Below are 19,606 nucleotides of genomic sequence, written 5' to 3'. Positions count from 1 at the left end.
GCACCTATGCGGAATGAGTGTGTCCCGTAATATTTGGGGTGGTTCCCTGCCGATGTTATGCATTTATTAAATATAGCTTGGAACAGGTATCTTGATAATGGAGTTCCATCAATGTGTGATACGAAGAAATTACTTTGTGATCTGATGGTTAGATATGTTTTTACTATTGTTACCCGACTCAGTGTACCGTTTGTGGGTTGTAGAAGTACCCAAGTACCCCTGCCCGCTGGAACCGTTTTCGATTGGTGTATGCGTACACGTATTGCATTATTGGCTATGACTACTTCCTGGTGTAATAAGCGTCCACTGGTGGTAATTTTGGATTGAGGGACTAATTCGCTTATACATAGCGCCCCGAAGAAGGCGATCACAAATGCAGTAGACATTAGTGTTGCTTCAAATTGTGAGTGTCATGTTAATGGTGTTAGGGATAAGATGTGAGAAATCAGTTTTAGTGACACGGGACGGGACGTCTACATTCCTGACTTGGCTGACCCCTTTTCCACCCTTTTATGGATTGTCTGATTATGAATCTTTGTCACATCTCCCCAATTCAGTAGTTGGAAGTGAAATGCTACTCCGGTCAGACACCGCTGCGCTGACACCCCTGATATGCCCCTCATCATTAGCTGGTGAAGAAATTCTATGGTGACTTGTGATCTGGCTTGTTCACATTGGTCAACCCGTCTGCCTGCTACTAGTCGTGTCCACTCTTCCCATGCCTCACCGTATGCTTGCCACGTTGACGGGGCAACTGACGCTCTGATTAATGGCATCAACTATTCGCCACTAGATCCCATAGGGAGGGTGGGCAACTGTTGCCCGATGGGTGGGCGTTGTGGAAGAGCTCTGTGAAAATCTGCCAATTGAATTGTTATAAAGCGTTTAGCAGCAGCTTTATACCCCTCAGCATAGTGGCTAGCGCGGACCCATACATTGTGTTTTAGGCACAGGAATACTAGCCTGCGTAGTAGGCCTAGCACTGGGAGAGACGATGATGCCATCTTATTAATGCAGTGCGCTAGGCTGGTGTTTTGTGTTATGAAGCGTATATTTTTGTTAGCCAGGCGCGCGCCCCATATTTCTATTGCTACCACTATTGGGAAAAATTATTTTCAGGGCTAGATGCAGCTAAAAATTATTATTAATTTCAAAGCTGGTGGAGCTTGGTATAGATGGCCTAATACAATGAGTCTCACACACTGCTAGAAGCCCAAATATTTTTTCAGAGGTAGATGCAGATAAAAATTATTTTTAATTTGCAACCTGATGGAGGTCAGTATAGATGGACTAATAGAGAAAGTCCCACACACTGCTAGAAGGCCAAATATTTTTTCAGAGCTAGATGCAGATAAAAATTATATTCAATTTGCAACCTGATGGAGGTCAGTATAGATGGACTAATAGAGAAAGTCCCACACACTGCTAGAAGCCCAAATATTTTTTCAGAGCTAGATGCAGATAAAAATTATATTCAATTTGCAACCTGATGGAGGTCAGTATAGATGGACTAATAGAACAAGTCCCACACACAGCTAGAAGCCCAAATATTTTTTCAGAGGTACTGTAGATGCAGATAAAAATTATTTTCAATTTGCAACCTGATGGAGGTCAGTATAGATGGACTAATACAACAAGTCCCACACACCGCTAGAAGCCCAACTATTTTTTCAGAGCTAGATGCAGAAAAAAATTATATTCAATTTGCAACCTGCTGGAGGTCAGTATAGAAGGACTAATAGAACAAGTCCCACACACTGCTAGAAGCCCAATATTTTTTCAGAGCTAGATGCAGACAAAAAATTATTTTGAATTTGCAACCTGATGGAGGTCAGTATAGATGGACTAATAGAGAAAGTCCCACACACTGCTAGAAGGCCCCATATTTTTTCAGAGGTAGATGCAGAAAAAAATATATTCAGTTTGCAACCTGATGGAGGTCAGTATAGATGGACTAATACAACAAGTCCCACACACAGCTAGAAGCCCAATATTTTTTCAGAGGTAGATGCAGAAAAAAATATATTCAGTTTGCAACCTGATGGAGGTCTGTATAGATGGATTAATAGAACAAGTCCCACACACAGCTAGAAGCCCAATATTTTTTCAGAGGTAGATGCAGAAAAAAATATATTCAGTTTGCAACCTGATGGAGGTCTGTATAGATGGATTAATAGAACAAGTCCCACACACAGCTAGAAGCCCAATATTTTTTCAGAGGTAGATGCAGAAAAAAATATATTCAGTTTGCAACCTGATGGAGGTCTGTATAGATGGATTAATAGAACAAGTCCCACACACAGCTAGAAGCCTAATATTTTTTCAGAGGTAGATGCAGAAAAAAATATATTCAGTTTGCAACCTGATGGAGGTCAGTATAGATGGACTAATACAACAAGTCACACACACAGCTAGAAGCCCAATATTTTTTCAGAGCTAGATGCAGACAAAAAATTATTTTGAATTTGCAACCTGATGGAGGTCAGTATAGATGGACTAATAGAGAAAGTCCCACACACTGCTAGAAGGCCACATATTTTTTCAGAGGTAGATGCAGAAAAAAATATATTCAGTTTGCAACCTGATGGAGGTCTGTATAGATGGATTAATAGAACAAGTCCCACACACAGCTAGAAGCCCAATATTTTTTCAGAGGTAGATGCAGAAAAAAATATATTCAGTTTGCAACCTGATGGAGGTCAGTATAGATGGACTAATACAACAAGTCCCACACACAGCTAGAAGCCCAATATTTTTTCAGAGGTAGATGCAGAAAAAAATATATTCAGTTTGCAACCTGATGGAGGTCTGTATAGATGGATTAATAGAACAAGTCCCACACACAGCTAGAAGCCCAATATTTTTTCAGAGGTAGATGCAGAAAAACATATATTCAGTTTGCAACCTGATGGAGGTCTGTATAGATGGATTAATAGAACAAGTCCCACACACAGCTAGAAGCCCAATATTTTTTCAGAGGTAGATGCAGATAAAAATTATTTTTAATTTGCAACCTGATGGAGGTCAGTATAGATGGACTAATAGAGAAAGTCCCACACACTGCTAGAAGGCCAAATATTTTTTCAGAGCTAAATGCAGATAAAAATTATATTCAATTTGCAACCTGATGGAGGTCAGTATAGATGGACTAATAGAACAAGTCCCACACACAGCTAGAAGCCCAAATATTTTTTCAGAGGTACTGTAGATGCAGATAAAAATTATTTTTAATTTGCAACCTGATGGAGGTCAGTATAGATGGACTAATACAACAAGTCCCACACACAGCTAGAAGCCCAATATTTTTTCAGAGCTAGATGCAGACAAAAAATTATTTTGAATTTGCAACCTGATGGAGGTCAGTATAGATGGACTAATAGAGAAAGTCCCATACACTGCTAGAAGGCCAAATATTTTTTCAGAGGTAGATGCAGAAAAAAATATATTCAGTTTGCAACCTGATGGAGGTCAGTATAGATGGACTAATACAACAAGTCCCACACACAGCTAGAAGCCCAATATTTTTTCAGAGGTAGATGCAGAAAAAAATATATTCAGTTTGCAACCTGATGGAGGTCTGTATAGATGGATTAATAGAACAAGTCCCACACACAGCTAGAAGCCCAAATATTTTTTCAGAGGTAGATGCAGATAAAAATTATTTTTAATTTGCAACCTGATGGAGGTCAGTATAGATGGACTAATAGAGAAAGTCCCACACACTGCTAGAAGGCCAAATATTTTTTCAGAGCTAGATGCAGATAAAAATTATATTCAATTTGCAACCTGATGGAGGTCAGTATAGATGGACTAATAGAACAAGTCCCACACACAGCTAGAAGCCCAAATATTTTTTCAGAGGTACTGTAGATGCAGATAAAAATTATTTTTAATTTGCAACCTGATGAAGGTCAGTATAGATGGACTAATACAACAAGTCCCACACACAACTAGAAGCCCAATATTTTTTCAGAGGTAGATGCAGAAAAAAATATATTCAGTTTGCAACCTGATGGAGGTCTGTATAGATGGATTAATAGAACAAATCCCACACACAGCTAGAAGCCCAATATTTTTTCAGAGGTAGATGCAGAAAAAAATATATTCAGTTTGCAACCTGATGGAGGTCAGTATAGATGGACTAATACAACAAGTCCCACACACAGCTAGAAGCCCAATATTTTTTCAGAGCTAGATGCAGAAAAAAATTATATTCAATTTGCAACCTGATGGAGGTCAGTATAGATGGACTAATAGAATGATGCTATGCCCAAAAGATTTTACTTCACTAGGTGCAGTAAAAAAATTGGTATTCTATACACAGGTGGTATATCTTGCAACACAGATAGGCTACTCCACTGACTAACACACTCTGCAATAGGCCAAAAAGGATTAGCTTTGCTAGATTCAGCCAAATGCTGTGAAAAAAACTTGCACAGCACTGGCACAGACCTGCCTGGCAAAAACTGATAGGAACTGATGTAACCTAGTCCTGAAAAGGACTCCAATTACAATTAGTCTTTACTCCCACAACCTATCTATTTAAGAGCACAGACCTGCCTGATAAAAGTCGTAGGAAATGCTGTAACCTAGTCCTTAAAAGGACTGCAATCACAACTATTCCCTACTCCCAAGCTATCTGTAGATTTGTGCGAAAATTGGCTTGAAATTAACAAGGTATAGCGCACACAGCAACAGCGGTGCCGTCTAACACGCAGCTGCAGCAGTGAGAAAATGGTGGCGACGGGGAAAATGGCTTGGTCTTATAGGGCAAGGACATGTGACATACACTGCCAATGACACATGCCCTTGCTTGTGTGAAAAAAAGCACTTCGCTCCGTGTGTGCGCTGCTGATAGGCTGACAGATTGCACCTCCCCACTGTAAATGCGGGAAAGAGAAAAAAAAAATGGAGATCTTCATTGTTCCTGCAGAGATCCATCCCCTGCCCCTCCCCCCACCCCGCTGTACATTCAAACTGCGTATTAACATTAATTTTCATCATTACTGAGAAAAAATCCAGTTATGATTTTGAACAGTTATCGAACATAACCTCGAACAGCCGAATTTTTCTCAAATTGTTCGTGTTCGCCGAACGGCTCGAACACCGCCCAAAACAGCTCGAATTTGAGATTAGCGAACAGTTCGAGTAGAACAACGCTCATCTCTAATCCTAAATCATGTGATAAGGCTCGTTAAAGGGTCACTATTGACTTTTAGGATTGCTACTTCATGTACGTGGCACTAGAGTTCTAGTCCTCTTCCTCTCTGAAAAGACAATTTGGAAAAAAAAGGGCACAGAATTTCAGGAAAAGAACATCTCGCCAACCATTAGCATTGGGGGTGGATCAATCATGCTTTGGGGTTGTGTTGTAGCCATTGGCACGTGAAACATTTCACGGGTAGAGGAAAGAATAAATTCAATGAAATTTCAACAAATTCTTGATGCAAACATAACACCATCTGTAAAAAAGCTGAAGTTGAAAAGAGGATGGCTTCTACAAATGAATAATGATCCTAAACACACATCAAAATCCACAATAGACTGCCTCAAATGGTGCAAGCTGAAGATTTTACAATGGCCCTCACAGTCCCTTGATCTGAACATCATTGAAAATCTGTGGCTAGACCTCAAAATAGCAGTGCATGCAAGACGACTCAGGAATCTCACAGAACTGGAAGAATTTTTCCAGGAAGAATGGATGAAAATCCCTCAAACAAGAATTTAAAGACTCTTAGCTGGCTGCAAAAAGCGTTTACAAGCTGTGGTACTTGCAAAAGGGTGTGCTACTAGGTGCCCAAACTTTTGCATTGGCAAATTTTTGAAATATTTTGTAATTTTTAAAATGCAAAAGATGAAAAATATATATTTGTTGTGCCTAAAATACAAAGGAAATGTGTCATCTTTAACTTTAGGCCTTTTAGCGATCATTTCATCTTCAACTTGTTTAACTGTTCACAATAACAGTATCTTTGATCAGGGGTGCTCAAACTTTTACATGCCACTGTACATCTCACACACTGAGAGAAACCTAAGCTATTGTGGGGACTTGTTGTTCTTCTACTGTGTTGTTTATGATTGGTTTGTATCATACAGGAAGAAGTATATGCCCCCAGTGAAAAATATCTGATAACACCCAGTTAGACTTAACAAAAGTTAAGTTATAAGATGCCAAACACTTTGATTGCTAATTAGTGATGAGCGAGTATGTTCTGTTAACCATTTCGGCGAGCATGCTCGGTTGCTTGCCGAGTATCTTCAGCGTGCTCGGTCGTTATGCTTGAGTCACGCAGTGCACATGATTTGCGACTGTTTGACAGCTTTAATACATGTGAGGAATGCCTAAGAAACAGGCATTCCTCACATGTATTAAAGCTGTCAAACAGTCGCAAATCATGTGCACGGCGTGACTCAAGCATAACGACCGAGCACGCTGAAGATACTTGGAAAACACCCGAGCATGCTCGCCGAAATGGTTAGCAGAACATACTTGCTCATCACTATTGCTAATATCTCCTCAAAGTCGAGACGAAATAAAAAAAAGAAGAATGTTTCATTCCGCTGTGCAGCGACTATTACATTGAAAGTTTCTCTACCCACTCCATTTGTTTTTTTTATTTTCAGCTTTGGAGTGGCACTTTAAATCTAAGCCTCTTGTCCCCTGGTCACATTCTAACCCCACAGTGTCTCATAGATTTTCAGTGCCGCACCTGTCCGGCGGTGCCATCTTGAGAGCGCAGCTTAAAACTGGCCTGAAGTCAGAAGCTACCTTTAACAAAAAAAAACAATGGAGTGGGTAGAGAAACTTTCAATGCAATAGTCGCTGCACAGCGAAATTCACTTTTTTTGGAGTGATATTTGTCCTATGCCATGTTATATGGTGGTGCTGCTTAACCAAGAATATATAAACTAATATATAAACCTTTATTATAAATTAGAATATGCATGAAAAGAAGTGATTGGCGCTTTATATCCTACAATTGAGCAATTTCAGCAAGAGGAACCCCTGTAATCTTTAGACATGGTGGGGACAATCCAGAATACCAGCTCCCTGGAGCTCATTTCCTTACATGCCTGGTTACAGTATGGTGCACACTTGTTAGACTGCAGAAGGAGCTCTTAGCACAGGATCTCCCAGATTCCCAGTGGTGGGGCAGTCTAACTGTGGTGATCTTTCCCTTTCTTATTTCTAGGTGTCAGGGGGTTAATTAATCAGCAGGTCTGGGAGGAGAAAGAATGAAGGCTGGACTCAGCAGCCTCAGGAGAACACAGGGGCTTTGCCATCATCTGGTCACTTTAAGTGACTTGGAGCAGCACCTTCCCTGAGAAGGAGGCAGCCCGCACCTCCTGCCGCAGCCCCTGCCGCACCTCTTGCCGCACCTCCAGCCACACAGGCGTTAGGTTGCTCTTAACTCTCCTTGGCAAGAAGCAATCCTAAGATGACAGATCTCCTGAAGGAGAGGGGGGAAACCGACATCGCTGAGAGAAGATAGCCAGGATCAGATAAGGAAGGAGGCTGCAGGAGGCTGAGCTCTGGAGTCCCGAGCTGCAGACGATCCATCTGTCACAAGGTAAAGGCTGACAAGTGACACTGCAGGCTCATCCCCGAGCTGCTCTGCAAAGTGACTGCACACCCACCCGGGCTGGGGAAGAGCTTCATCATCCTTATTACAGACACTTCTACATAATAACCTGAGGAGGAGGAGGAGGAGGAGGATGCTGCCTTCTAACTTCATTCTGCTGGCGATCGTCTTTGTGGGGCCGCTCAGCCGCGCGCAGAAGTTCTCAGCCCTCACGGTAAGATGGCATTTCTCTCCGATCGGACTTTTCTCTCCGATCGGACTTTTCTCTCCGATCTGACTTGTATTAGTTTGGTGGCATTGATGATATCACATGGCACAGGACTCGGCATTGCGATCTGCCCTCCCCCACAGCTTTGTGGAGCTGATCTGCTGTACACGACTCAGATTTCAGTGCAGATTCTGCCATTAACAATAGTGGAAACCTGCTGTACCTGTGTGAGCACAGCCCCTGGAAAACATGCAGCTATTGGGGGAATATGTGGTGCCTTAGGTTATGGCTGGGGGTCCCAGAGATACTGTAACTTATCCAGCTCCTTCATTGCCTCAAGTACCAATGTGCTTCACTTCTAGTCTAAATTCATTCCTGAAACACAACTGCCAAATAAATTGCACAACCCTATGTGTCCTATTGTTTCATTGTTCTCCTTCTTGGCAATAGCTCTTTTATTTTCCAACCAAAACCAGGAGAGATATTTCAATATATTTGGAAAAATAAATATACATTTCTACAGAAGAAAAGTATATTAATGGGAATAAAACACACATGATGTGCATTAATAGAAATAGAACACACAGCAAATGTATAGTAATAGAAATAACACACAGGATGTGCATTAATAGAGATAGAACACACAACAAATGTATAGTAATAGAAATAACACACAGGATGTGCAATAATAGAGATAGAACACACAACAAATGTATAGTAATAGAAATAACACACAGGATGTGCAATAATAGAGATAGAACACACAACAAATGTATAGCAATAGAAATAACACACAGGATGTGCAATAATAGAGATAGAGCACACAACAAATGTATAGTAATAGAAATAACACACAGGATGTGCAATAATAGAGATAGAACACACAACAAATGTATAGTAATAGAAATAACACAGGATGGGCAATAATAGAGATAGAATATACAACAAATATATAGTAATAGAAATAACACACAGGATGTGCAATAATAGAGATAGAACACACATCAAATGTATAGTAATAGAAATAACACACAGGATGTGCAATAATAGAAATAGAACACACAACAAATGTATAGTAATAGTAATAACACACAGGATGTGCATTAATCGAGACAGAACACACAACAAATGTATAGTAATAGAAATAACACACAGGATGTGCATCAATAGAAATAGAACACACAACAAATGTATAGTAATAGAAATAACACACAGGATGTGCATTAATCGAGACAGAGCACACAACAAATATATAGTAATAGAAATAACACACAGGATGTGCAATAATAGAGATAGAGCACACAACAAATGTATAGTAATAGAAATAACACACAGGATGTGCATTAATCGAGACAGAGCACACAACAAATGTATTGTAATAGAAATAACACACAGGATGTGCATTAATCGAGACAGAACACGCAACAAATGTATAGTAATAGAAATAACACACAGGATGTGCATTAATAGAGATAGAACACACAACAAATGTATAGTAATAGAAATAACACACAGGATGTGCAATAATAGAGATAGAACACACAACAAATGTATAGTAATAGAAATAACACACAGGATGTGCATTAATCGAGACAGAGCACACAACAAATGTATAGTAATAGAAATAACACACGATGTGCATTAATAAAGATCTCACTTGGTAATATAAACAGATGTTTCTTTATACATTAATACATAAAATCTAAAAATATTAATTGTCGCCTTTAAACTGTAAATAAAATGGGAGATCCATCAAAATGGTCTTGACTGCAGCAGAAGTTAGCAATCTGTATATTGTAATGGTTGGACAATTTCTATTCATCTGTCTATTCGTCTGTCTGACCTCTAGTTATCATATGCTGTGCCATAGTTCAGAATACACTGGTGAGAGTTTATAGAGAAACTGGAAGAGTCATAGAACGATATATTATCCATGGCAAATTTCCCATGAGCACAGGGAGCAGAGTATGAGAAATTCTTGGGTCTTTTATAATGTTAAGCAACGTCTCCTTTCTTATGAGTGCCTCCAATTTTATAATATGCAGAAATGCTGGAATGATCCTCCTTAATAGTTGCCTATGAAGGTTCCTGGCATGTCACAGCGTTGTGGTAGTTCATACTTTCCTCTGTACGGCACAGTTTAATATGAATGGAAAGAACATCCTAAGTGGCCATTATATTTATAAACTAGTACTATATGGTGATAGTTTAGTTCTTCCGTGGTTGGTTATAACTACGTAATCACTTAATATCGGATCATTTATTTCGTTTTCCTTTCAAAGTATTTGCAAATCCATAATTATTACAATACGTCATCTTAAAAACGTTGAACTGTAACTTGTACAAGTATTATTGAAATCGAACTGCCTCGTCGCTTCCCTACGTTGTAGTTTTCTCCTGTACACTAGAAAATCTTTTAACTATATTTCATATATTTGTGATCTACACGTGCAGTAGAAATAGTCTTCTTTCTCCCCACACCGTGATCAGACAAGCTTTGACGTCTTATAGCTCGCACAGAAAAGTGTTATAGTGCAGAAGCAGCTTGTGTCTAACCTTTTATAGGTCCTATTTATTCCCCCCCCCCAAAAAAAAGAATTCCATGCAAATTTCTTCCTGAAAAATTCAAATTCTTCCCAATTCCATGTGGTGAGAAAAGGTAGAGATGTCTCTATTCATACCTGGAATTCTTCTGATGGGGCGGGGTGTTCTGTTTTGCTTCATAGGCTGCTATCTCCATGTGGGATGTATGCGTCAAATTGCAATGTCAGCTCTTGTGGAAATATTTTAAGCCGCTACATTTATCTGTTTACCATAAATACCTCACAATTATTGTCAGCTCCATCACATTGACCTCAAAGGAAAAGAAAGTATGTGTGCTTTAAGTATTACAGTGCTGTGGAGCTGTGCTCTCCGTACCACCCTGGTCTTATGCCTAGGGCTGTATGGGTCATGAAGCCCCACTAGTTCTTAGAAAACTCTAAAAACTTTAAAAAAAAGTTTTCTGGCAGCTTTCTCTGCTGACTATGGTTCTCTATACTCCTAAGAGTTTATGAAACACAGTTCCAAGAAGCCTTGGCCACTGTTTTCTCCAGAATACTTTCTGATTGTGAAATTTTTGGCTGCAGAATCTTACAAATTGTCTTTATTTCAGTTCTGCATTTGTCAAAGGAAACATAGCATAGTCTGTGCTTTCATGCATCTATAGTGGATATAAAAAGTCTACACACCACTGATAAAATGCCAGTTTTTTTTGTAATGTAAAAAAATCATACCCAAGAAGAATCATTTTATAACATTTTCTCCTTTTAATGTCACACAAAAAAAGCGGGAAATTCTATTGAGAAACAAACTGAAATCATTTTGAGTGGGTAAATATAAAAGTAAAATAATGTGGTTGCATATGTTTGAACACCTGGAGATGTGGTTGTGCTCAGAATTAGCCAATCACTCTGTAAATCATGTTAAGTTAGTACACAGCTGCCATGATGTAAAATGATTCTGATTAACCCCATAAAAAGTTTAGCTGATGTTTTTTCCTGATATTTTCCTGACAGTTTGATTTTATAGCAAGAATCATGGTATGTAAGCAGCCTACAACACAGCAAAGGGATCTCATTGTTGAAAGTTATCAGCCAGGAGAAGAGTACAACATTTTTTCCAAGGCATTAGATATACCATGGAACGTTGTGAAGATGTTAATCAATGAGTGGCTTGAATTTGGCACATCAATGACATTATCTAGAACTGTATATCCCTCAAAAATTGATGAAAATACAAGAAACAAATTGGTTTAGGAGGCTCCCAAGAAGCCCACAGCAACATTAAAGGAGCTGCATGAATTTCTGACAAGAAATAGTTGTGTCCTGCATGTGACAACAGTCTCCCATGTTCTTCTTATGTTTGTCCTGTGGGGGGAGGGTGGCAAGACAGAAACCATTTTTCTTTTGCAAAGAAATACATCCGAGCCTGGCTATGTTTTGGCAAAACTTACATCAAGTGTGCCAAAAGCCTGTGGGAAAACATGTTATGGTCTGATGAGACCAAGGTTGAACTTGGTCTCATCGGAGGAAATGCAGAGTGATAAAGTAAACCCTCCGCTAAATATCACCCACCTAACCCAGGAGGAAGTTCAGAAACGCCTAAATAATATCAAAATAGACAAGTCACCAGGCCCAGATGACATACACCCCCGGGTACTAAAAGATTTAAGTAATGTGATAGACAGGCCACTGTATCTTATATTCAAGCACTCTTTATGGACAGGGACTGTCCCACTAGACTGGCGCCAAGCAAATGTGGTACCAATATTCAAAAAGGGGTCTAAAAGTGACCCTGGGAACTATAGACCAGTAAGCTTAACGTCTGTTGTGGGTAAATTGTTTGAAGGATTTCTTAGAGATGCTATTGTAGAATATCTTAATGATAATAACTGTCTAACTCCATATCAACATGGATTCATGAGGGATCGCTCCTGCCAAACAAACCTGATCGCCTTCTACGAGGAGGTGAGCTCACAGCTGGACCGGGGAGAGTCAGTGGATGTTGTATACCTTGACTTCTCCAAAGCGTTTGATACCGTGCCACACAAAAGGTTGGTATATAAAATGAGAATGCTTGGTCTGGGGGATAATGTGTGCAAGTGGGTAAATAGCTGGCTGAGTGATAGAAAGCAGAGGGTGGTTATCAATGGAGTAAGCTCAGGGTGTGTCAGGGTTACTAGCAGGGTGCCTCAAGGGTCTGTCTTGGGCCCTATATTATTTAATATATTTATTAATGATCTAGTGGAAGGGTTGCATAGTAAAATAGCAATATTTGCAGATGATACTAAACTTTGTAAAGTAGTTAATACAGATGAGGATAGGGCACAGCTACAGGAGGATTTAGATAAATTGGGGAGTTGGGCCAAGAAATGGCAAATGGGGTTCAATGCCGATAAATGTAAGGTCATGCACATGGGAAAGAAAAACAGCAGTCACCCATACATATTAAATGGGAAACCGTTGGGGAAATCTGACATGGAGAAGGACCTGGGCGTCTTGGTTAACAACAAATTAAATTGGAGTGCCCAGTGTCAGGCAGCTGCTGCGAAGGCAAATAGAGTCATGGCATGCATCAGAAGAGGAATAGGGGCATATGATGAGAACATTGTTCTTCCTCTGTATAAAGCGCTGGTAAGGCCGCACTTAGAATATTGTGCACAGTTCTGGGCTCCGGTGCTCAGGAAAGACATATTGGAGCTAGAGAGGGTACAAAGGAGGGCGACTAAGGTAATAAAGGGAATGGAGGGACTAGAATACCCAGAGAGGTTGTCAAAATTAGGCCTATTTACGTTGGAAAAGAGAAGGCTTAGGGGAGACCTCATAAACATGTATAAATACATCAGGGGGCAGTACAGAGATCTCTCCCATGACATGTTTATACCAAGGATGGTGACAAAGACGAGGGGGCACACTATGCGTCTGGAGGAAAGGAGGTTCCTGCACCAGCATAGAAGGGGATTCTTTACAGTCTGAGCCGTGAGTCTCTGGAACTCTGGGAGAGGAAGTGGTGATGTCCAACTCACTTAATGAGTTCAAGAGAGGCCTGGACGCCTTTCTTGAGAACAATAAAATTACATCTTATGCTTAGTGATAGTTAATTATTCCAGGGATTTAATCTGACTGCCAGATTGGAGTCGGGAAGTGAATTTTTCCTCAATGAAGTAAATTGGCCTATACCGCATGGGTTTTTTTTGCCTTCCCCTGGATCAACACTGCGGAATAGCAGCAGTGCACAAGAAATAGGCTGAACTGGATCGCTTGTCTTTTTTCGGCCTCATAAACTATGTAACTATGTAACTTTTTAATCAAAATAAATGTTTAGCAGAAAGCCAACACTGAACATCATCAAAAGGACACCATTTACACAGTGAAGCATGGTGGAGGCAACATTATGCTTTGGGGTTTTTCAGCAGCTGGAACAGGGGCTTTAGTAAAGCTGGAGGAAAATATGAAGAGCTCAAAATATCAGTCAATTTTGCATCAAAATTTCGGTCAATTTTGCATCAAAATTTAACCTTTTAGCAGAACAATGATCCTAAGCATACCTCCAAATCAACAAAAGAATGGCTTCGCCAGATGAAAATCCAGATTTTGGAGTGGCCCAGCTGGAGCCCACACCTGAATCCAATTAAAAGTCTGTGGTTTAACCTGTAGAAAGCTGTACACTGGAGATATTCTTGCAATCTGACAGAATTTGGAGCACTACTGCAAGGAAGAGTGGGTACAGATTGACAATTCTAGATGTGCTGATTGACTCCTACTCAAAAAGACTGAATGTTGTGATAAATTCAACGGATACTTCAACCAAGTATTAGTTTAAAGCTGTGTGTGTATTTATGCAACCACATTATTTTAGTTCTTTTTTTTTCTTTTTCCATCAAAAATATTTCAGTTTATTTTTCAATTGAATTATGGGTGACATTAAAGATGGAAGAAGTTCTGAAATGATTCTTCTTGGTATTTTTTCTAAAATATATAATGTATTTGAACTGAAGAAGAATCAGCTAACATATAGCCTCAAAAAGCAACAACATTTTATTAAAAATAATTAAAAGCGGACATAACAAATACCCAAGGTGGGAACATCCCCAGGACACTTATGGACCACCTAATACCTAAATAGGGTGATCAACAAGGTCCAGGCTTGGAATTATGCCTGTATCACTCCTGTTGACCAACTCCGTTTAGAGCCCTTTCTCCCTCTTACTTATATTGCACAAACTATCGTTTTAGGCAGAGTCCTATACATTCAAATATCTTTAGTGTCCTGAGCTAATAAAAGTGACAAATGTGCATAAAGTGATAAAAGTGCATACATAAAAACAAACCAGATAAGTATCCCACTAGTCTCTGTGATAAAGACTAGATATAGCATATATATAAATTGCTGAAAAAAATAAAGGGAACACTCAAATAACGCATCCTAGATCTGAATGAATGAAATATTCTGATTGAATACTTTGTTCTGTACAAAGTTGAATGTGCTGACAACAAAATCACACAGAAATCATCAATGGAAATCAAATTTATTAACCAATGGAGGCCTGGATTTGGAGTCACCCCCAAAATTAAAGTGGAAAAACACACTACAGGCTGATCCAACTTTGATGTAATGTTCTTAAAACAAGTCAAAATGAGGCTCAGTATTGTGTGTGGCCTCCACGTCCCTGTATGACATCCCTACAATGCCTGGGCATGCTCCTGATGAGGTTGCGGATGGTCTCCTGTGGGATCTCCTCCCAGACCTGTACTAAAGCATCCGCCAACTCCTGGACAGTCTGTGGTGCAACGTGACGTTGGTGAATGGAGCGAGACATGATGTCCCAGATGTGCTCAATCGGATTCAGGTCTGGGGAATGAGCGGGCCAGTCCATAGCTTCAGTGCCTTTATCTTTCAGGAACTGCTGACACACTCCAGCCACATGAGGTCTGGCATTGTCCTGCATTAGGAGGAACCCAGGGCAAACCGCACCAGCATATGGTCTCACAAGGGGTCTGAGGATCTAATCTCTGTACCTAATGGCAGTCAGGCTACCTCTGGCGAGCACATGGAGGGCTGTGCAGCCCTCCAAAAAAATGCCACCCCACACCATTACTGACCCACTGCCAAACCGGTCATACTGAAGGTTGTTGCAGGCAGCAGATCATTCTCCACGGCGTCTCCAGACTCTGTCACGTCTGTCACATGTGCTCAGTGTGAACCTGCTTTCATCTGTGAAGAGCACAGGGCGCCAGTGGCAATTTTGCCAATCCTGGTGTTCTGTGGCAAATGCCAAGCGTCCTGCACGGTGTTGGGCTGTGAGCACAATCCCTTTCTGTGGACGTCGGGCCCTCATACCACCCTCATGGAGTCGGTTTCTAACCATTTGTGCAGACAGATGCACAGTTGTGGCCTGCTGGAGGTCATTTTGCCAGGCTCTGGCAGTGCTCCTCCTGTTCCTCCTTCCACAAAGGCGGAGGTAGCGGTCCTGCTGCTGGGTTGTTGCCCTCTTACAGCCATCTCCACGTCTCCTGGTGTACTGGCCTGTCTCCTGGTAGCGCATCCATCTTCTGGACACTACACTGACAGACACCGCAAACCTTCTTGCCACAGCTCGCATTGATGTGCCATCCTGGATGAGCTGCACTACCTGAGCAACTTCTGTGCGTTGTAGAGTCCGTCTCATGCTACCATGAGTGTGAAAGCACAACCAACATTCAAAAGTGACCAAAACATCAGCCAGAAAGCATTGGTACTGAGATGTGGTCTGTGGTCCCCACCTGCAGAAACACTCCTTTATTGAGTGTGTCTTGATAATTGCCAATAATTTCCATCTATTGTCTATTCCATTTGCACAACAGCATGTGAAATTGATTGTCAATCAGTTTTGCTTCCTAAGTGGACAGTTTGATTTCACAGAAGTTTGATTTACTTGGAGTTATATTCTGCTGTTTAAGTGTTCCCTTTATTTTATATATATATATATATATATATATATATATATATATATACAGTGCCTACAAGTAGTATTCAACCCCCTGCAGATTTAGCTGGTTGACACATGCGGAATTAACTTGGCATTGTGACATTTGTACTGTAGATCAGCCTGGAAGTGGGAAATGCACTGCAGCAATTTTTTTTTTTTTTTTTTTAAACGTAAAAAGTTAATTCAGAGTGGCATTTATTATTCAACCCCTCAAACCACAAGAATTCTGTTTGGTCCCCCTAAAGTATTAAGAAGTAGTTCAGGCACCAAGAATAATGAGCTTCACATGTGTGGATTAAAGATCTCTTTTGCCAGCCTTTTCTGACTATTTAAGACCCTCCCCAAACTTGTGAACAGCACTCAGACATGGTCAACATGGGAAAGACAAAGGAGCATTCCAAGGCCATCAGAGACAAGATCATGGAGGGTCACAAGGCTGGCAAGGGGTACAAAACCCTTTCCAAGGAGTTGGGCCTACCTGTCTCCACTGTTGGGAGCATCATCCGTAAGTGGAAGGCTTATGGAACTACTGTTAGCCTTCCACGGCCAGGACAGCCTTTGAAAGTGTCCTCCCGTGCCGAGGCCAGGCTTGTCTGAAGAGTCAAGGCTAACCCAAGGACAACAAGGAAGGAGCTCCGGGAAGATCTCATGGCAGTGGGGACATTGGTTTCAGTCAATACCATAAGTAACGTACTCTACCGCAATGGTCTCCGTTCCAGACGAGCCCGTAAGGTACCTTTACTTTCAAAGCGTCATGTCAAGGCTCGTCTACAGTTTGCTCATGATCACTTGGAGGACTCTGAGACAGACTGGTTCAAGGTTCTATGGTCTGATGAGACCAAGATCGAGATCTTTGGTGCCAACCACACACGTGACGTTTGGAGACTGGATGGCACTGCATACGACCCCAAGAATACCATCCCTACAGTCAAGCATGGTGGTGGCAGCATCATGCTGTGGGGCTGTTTCTCTGCCAAGGGGCCTGGCCATCTGGTCCGCATCCATGGGAAGATGGATAGCACGGCCTACCTGGAGATTTTGGCCAAGAACCTCCGCTCCTCCATCAAGGATCTTAAGATGGGTCGTAATTTCATCTTCCAACAAGACAATGACCCAAAGCACACAGCCAAGAAAACCAAGGCATGGTTCAATAGGGAAAAAGTCAAGGTGTTGGAGTGGCCTAGTCAGTCTCCTGACCTTAACCCAATTGAAAACTTGTGGAAGGAGCTCAAGAATAAAGTCCACATGAGACACCCAAAGAACCTAGATAACTTGGAGAAGATCTGCATGGAGGAGTGGGCCAAGATAACTCCACAGACCTGTGCCGGCCTGATCAGGTCTTATAAAAGACGATTATTAGCTGTAATTGCAAACAAGGGTTATTCCACAAAATATTAAACATAGGGGTTGTATAATAATTGACCCACACTTTTATGTTTAAAATTTAATAAAATTCAACTGAGCAACATAACTTTTTGGTTTGTAAGATTTATGCTTCTGTTCATAAAACCTACTCTCGTTTGCAGTTTGAAGGCTCTAACTTATTTGCATCTTATCAAACCAGCTAAATCTGCAGGGGGTTGAATACTACTTGTAGGCACTGTATATATATATATATATATATATATATATATATATATATATATATATATATATAGACTATCCAGGGCCTGCATCAACAAGCCTATCCACTGATACCTGCCTAGCAGTTTGGCACCCTGGTTAAAGCTGGCGATATGGCGCCCCCACTCCATGGCGGCTATCCCTTGCTCGCCCTGGATCGCCCTACTACTATACAGTTTATTGCATAACAATCAAATGCAACCAATAACAAATACGCTTAATAAATATAACAATAATGTTGATATTGCATTCCCTGGAAGACTTATCTTAGAAAAACCAGATGATGGTAAGATAGATGCCCCATTTTTGCCTCAACGTATTTCCCCATTTTTGGTTCCTCGGGAGGCCAATATAGAAATGATGTTCCGACAGGAATATCTGTTCAGAACGGATAAATGAGCCCGCAATGATGTGTATCCAAATAGACAATGGAGACTAGGATGGATGACCTTTTAAAAAAATTTTTTTTTCCAATGACAAAAATCTGGCATTTTAACAGGAGTGTGTAGACTTTTTATATTCATTGCATACCTGGCCTCGTCATCCATGCTTTATGCAATCCTATATACAGGGTGGGCCATTTATATGGATACACCTAAATTAAATGGGAATGGTTGGTGATATCAACTTCCTGTTTATGGCACAATAGTATATGGGAGGGGGAAAACTTTTCCAGATGGGTGGTGAACATGGCGGCCATTTTGAAGTTGGCCATTTTGGATCCAAGTTTATTTTTTTCAATGGGAAGAGGGTCATGTGACAAATCAAACGTATTGAGAATTTCATAAGAAAAACAATGGCGTGCTTGGTTTTAACATAGCTTTATTCTTTCATGAGTTTTTTACAAGTTTATGACCACTTATAAAATGTGTTCATAGTGCTGCCCATTGTGTTGGATTGTTAATGCAACCCTCTTCTCCCACTCTTGACACACTGATAGCAACACCGCAGAAGAAATGCTAGCACAGGCTTCCAGTATCCGTTGTTTCAGATGCTGCACATCTCGTATCTTGATGGTATGGTGTGGTATATGGGATAGTGGGGGCATTCTTCATCAGTGGAAACCTCAATGCCACTGGATATCTGAAATTGCTACATGATGATGTGTTGCCCTCTTTATGCACTGAAGATGGCACGTTCCCTGAGTTTTTCCAACAAGATGGTGTACCACCACATTATGGGTGTCAGGTCCGAGCATTCCTACATGAACAGTTTCCTGGAAAGTGGATTGGTCATCATGGGCCAGTTGAATGGCCACCAAGGTCTCCTGATCTGACTCCCTTAGACTTTTATCTTTGGGGTCATCTGAAGGCAATTGTCTATGCTGTGAAGATACGAGATGTGCAGCATCTGAAACAACGGATACTGGAAGCCTGTGCTAGCATTTCTTCTGCAGTGTTGCTATCAGTGTGTCAAGAGTGGGAGAAGAGTGTTGCATTAACAATCCAAGACAATGGGCAGCACTTTGAACACGTTTTATAAGTGGTCATAAACTTTTAATAAACTCATGAAAGAATAAAGTTATATTAAAACCAAGCACACCATTGTTTTTCTTATGAAATTCTCAATAAGTCTGATGTGTCACATGACCCTCTTCCCATTGAAAAACATAAACTTGGATCCAAAATGTCCGACTTCAAAATGGCCACCATGATCACTACCCATCTGGAAAAGTTTTCCCCC

At 40.7% G+C, this 19,606-nt stretch overlaps 1 protein-coding gene across 1 annotated transcript in view; it reads left to right on the top strand.

Annotated features, from left to right (window-relative positions):
* Positions 1-7,177: 7,177 nt before the first annotated feature.
* The window catches only part of SMOC2 (SPARC related modular calcium binding 2), a 748,277-nt gene continuing 735,848 nt past the window's right edge, over positions 7,178-19,606 (top strand). The window contains exon 1 of the mRNA XM_073672815.1: positions 7,178-7,797. Within this exon, the coding sequence (XP_073528916.1) occupies positions 7,717-7,797 (81 nt within the window). The 5' untranslated portion in view covers positions 7,178-7,716. The remainder of the gene's footprint in view (positions 7,798-19,606) is intronic.

This window comes from Phyllobates terribilis, unplaced genomic scaffold (genome assembly GCF_046119375.1).
Source record: "Phyllobates terribilis strain yellow unplaced genomic scaffold, ASM4611937v1 Scaffold_3__8_contigs__length_932513732, whole genome shotgun sequence".
NCBI lineage: Eukaryota > Metazoa > Chordata > Amphibia > Anura > Dendrobatidae > Phyllobates > Phyllobates terribilis.
The sequence above is the reverse complement of the archived record's forward strand: the minus strand, read 5'-3'. Positions and strand labels throughout refer to the sequence as shown.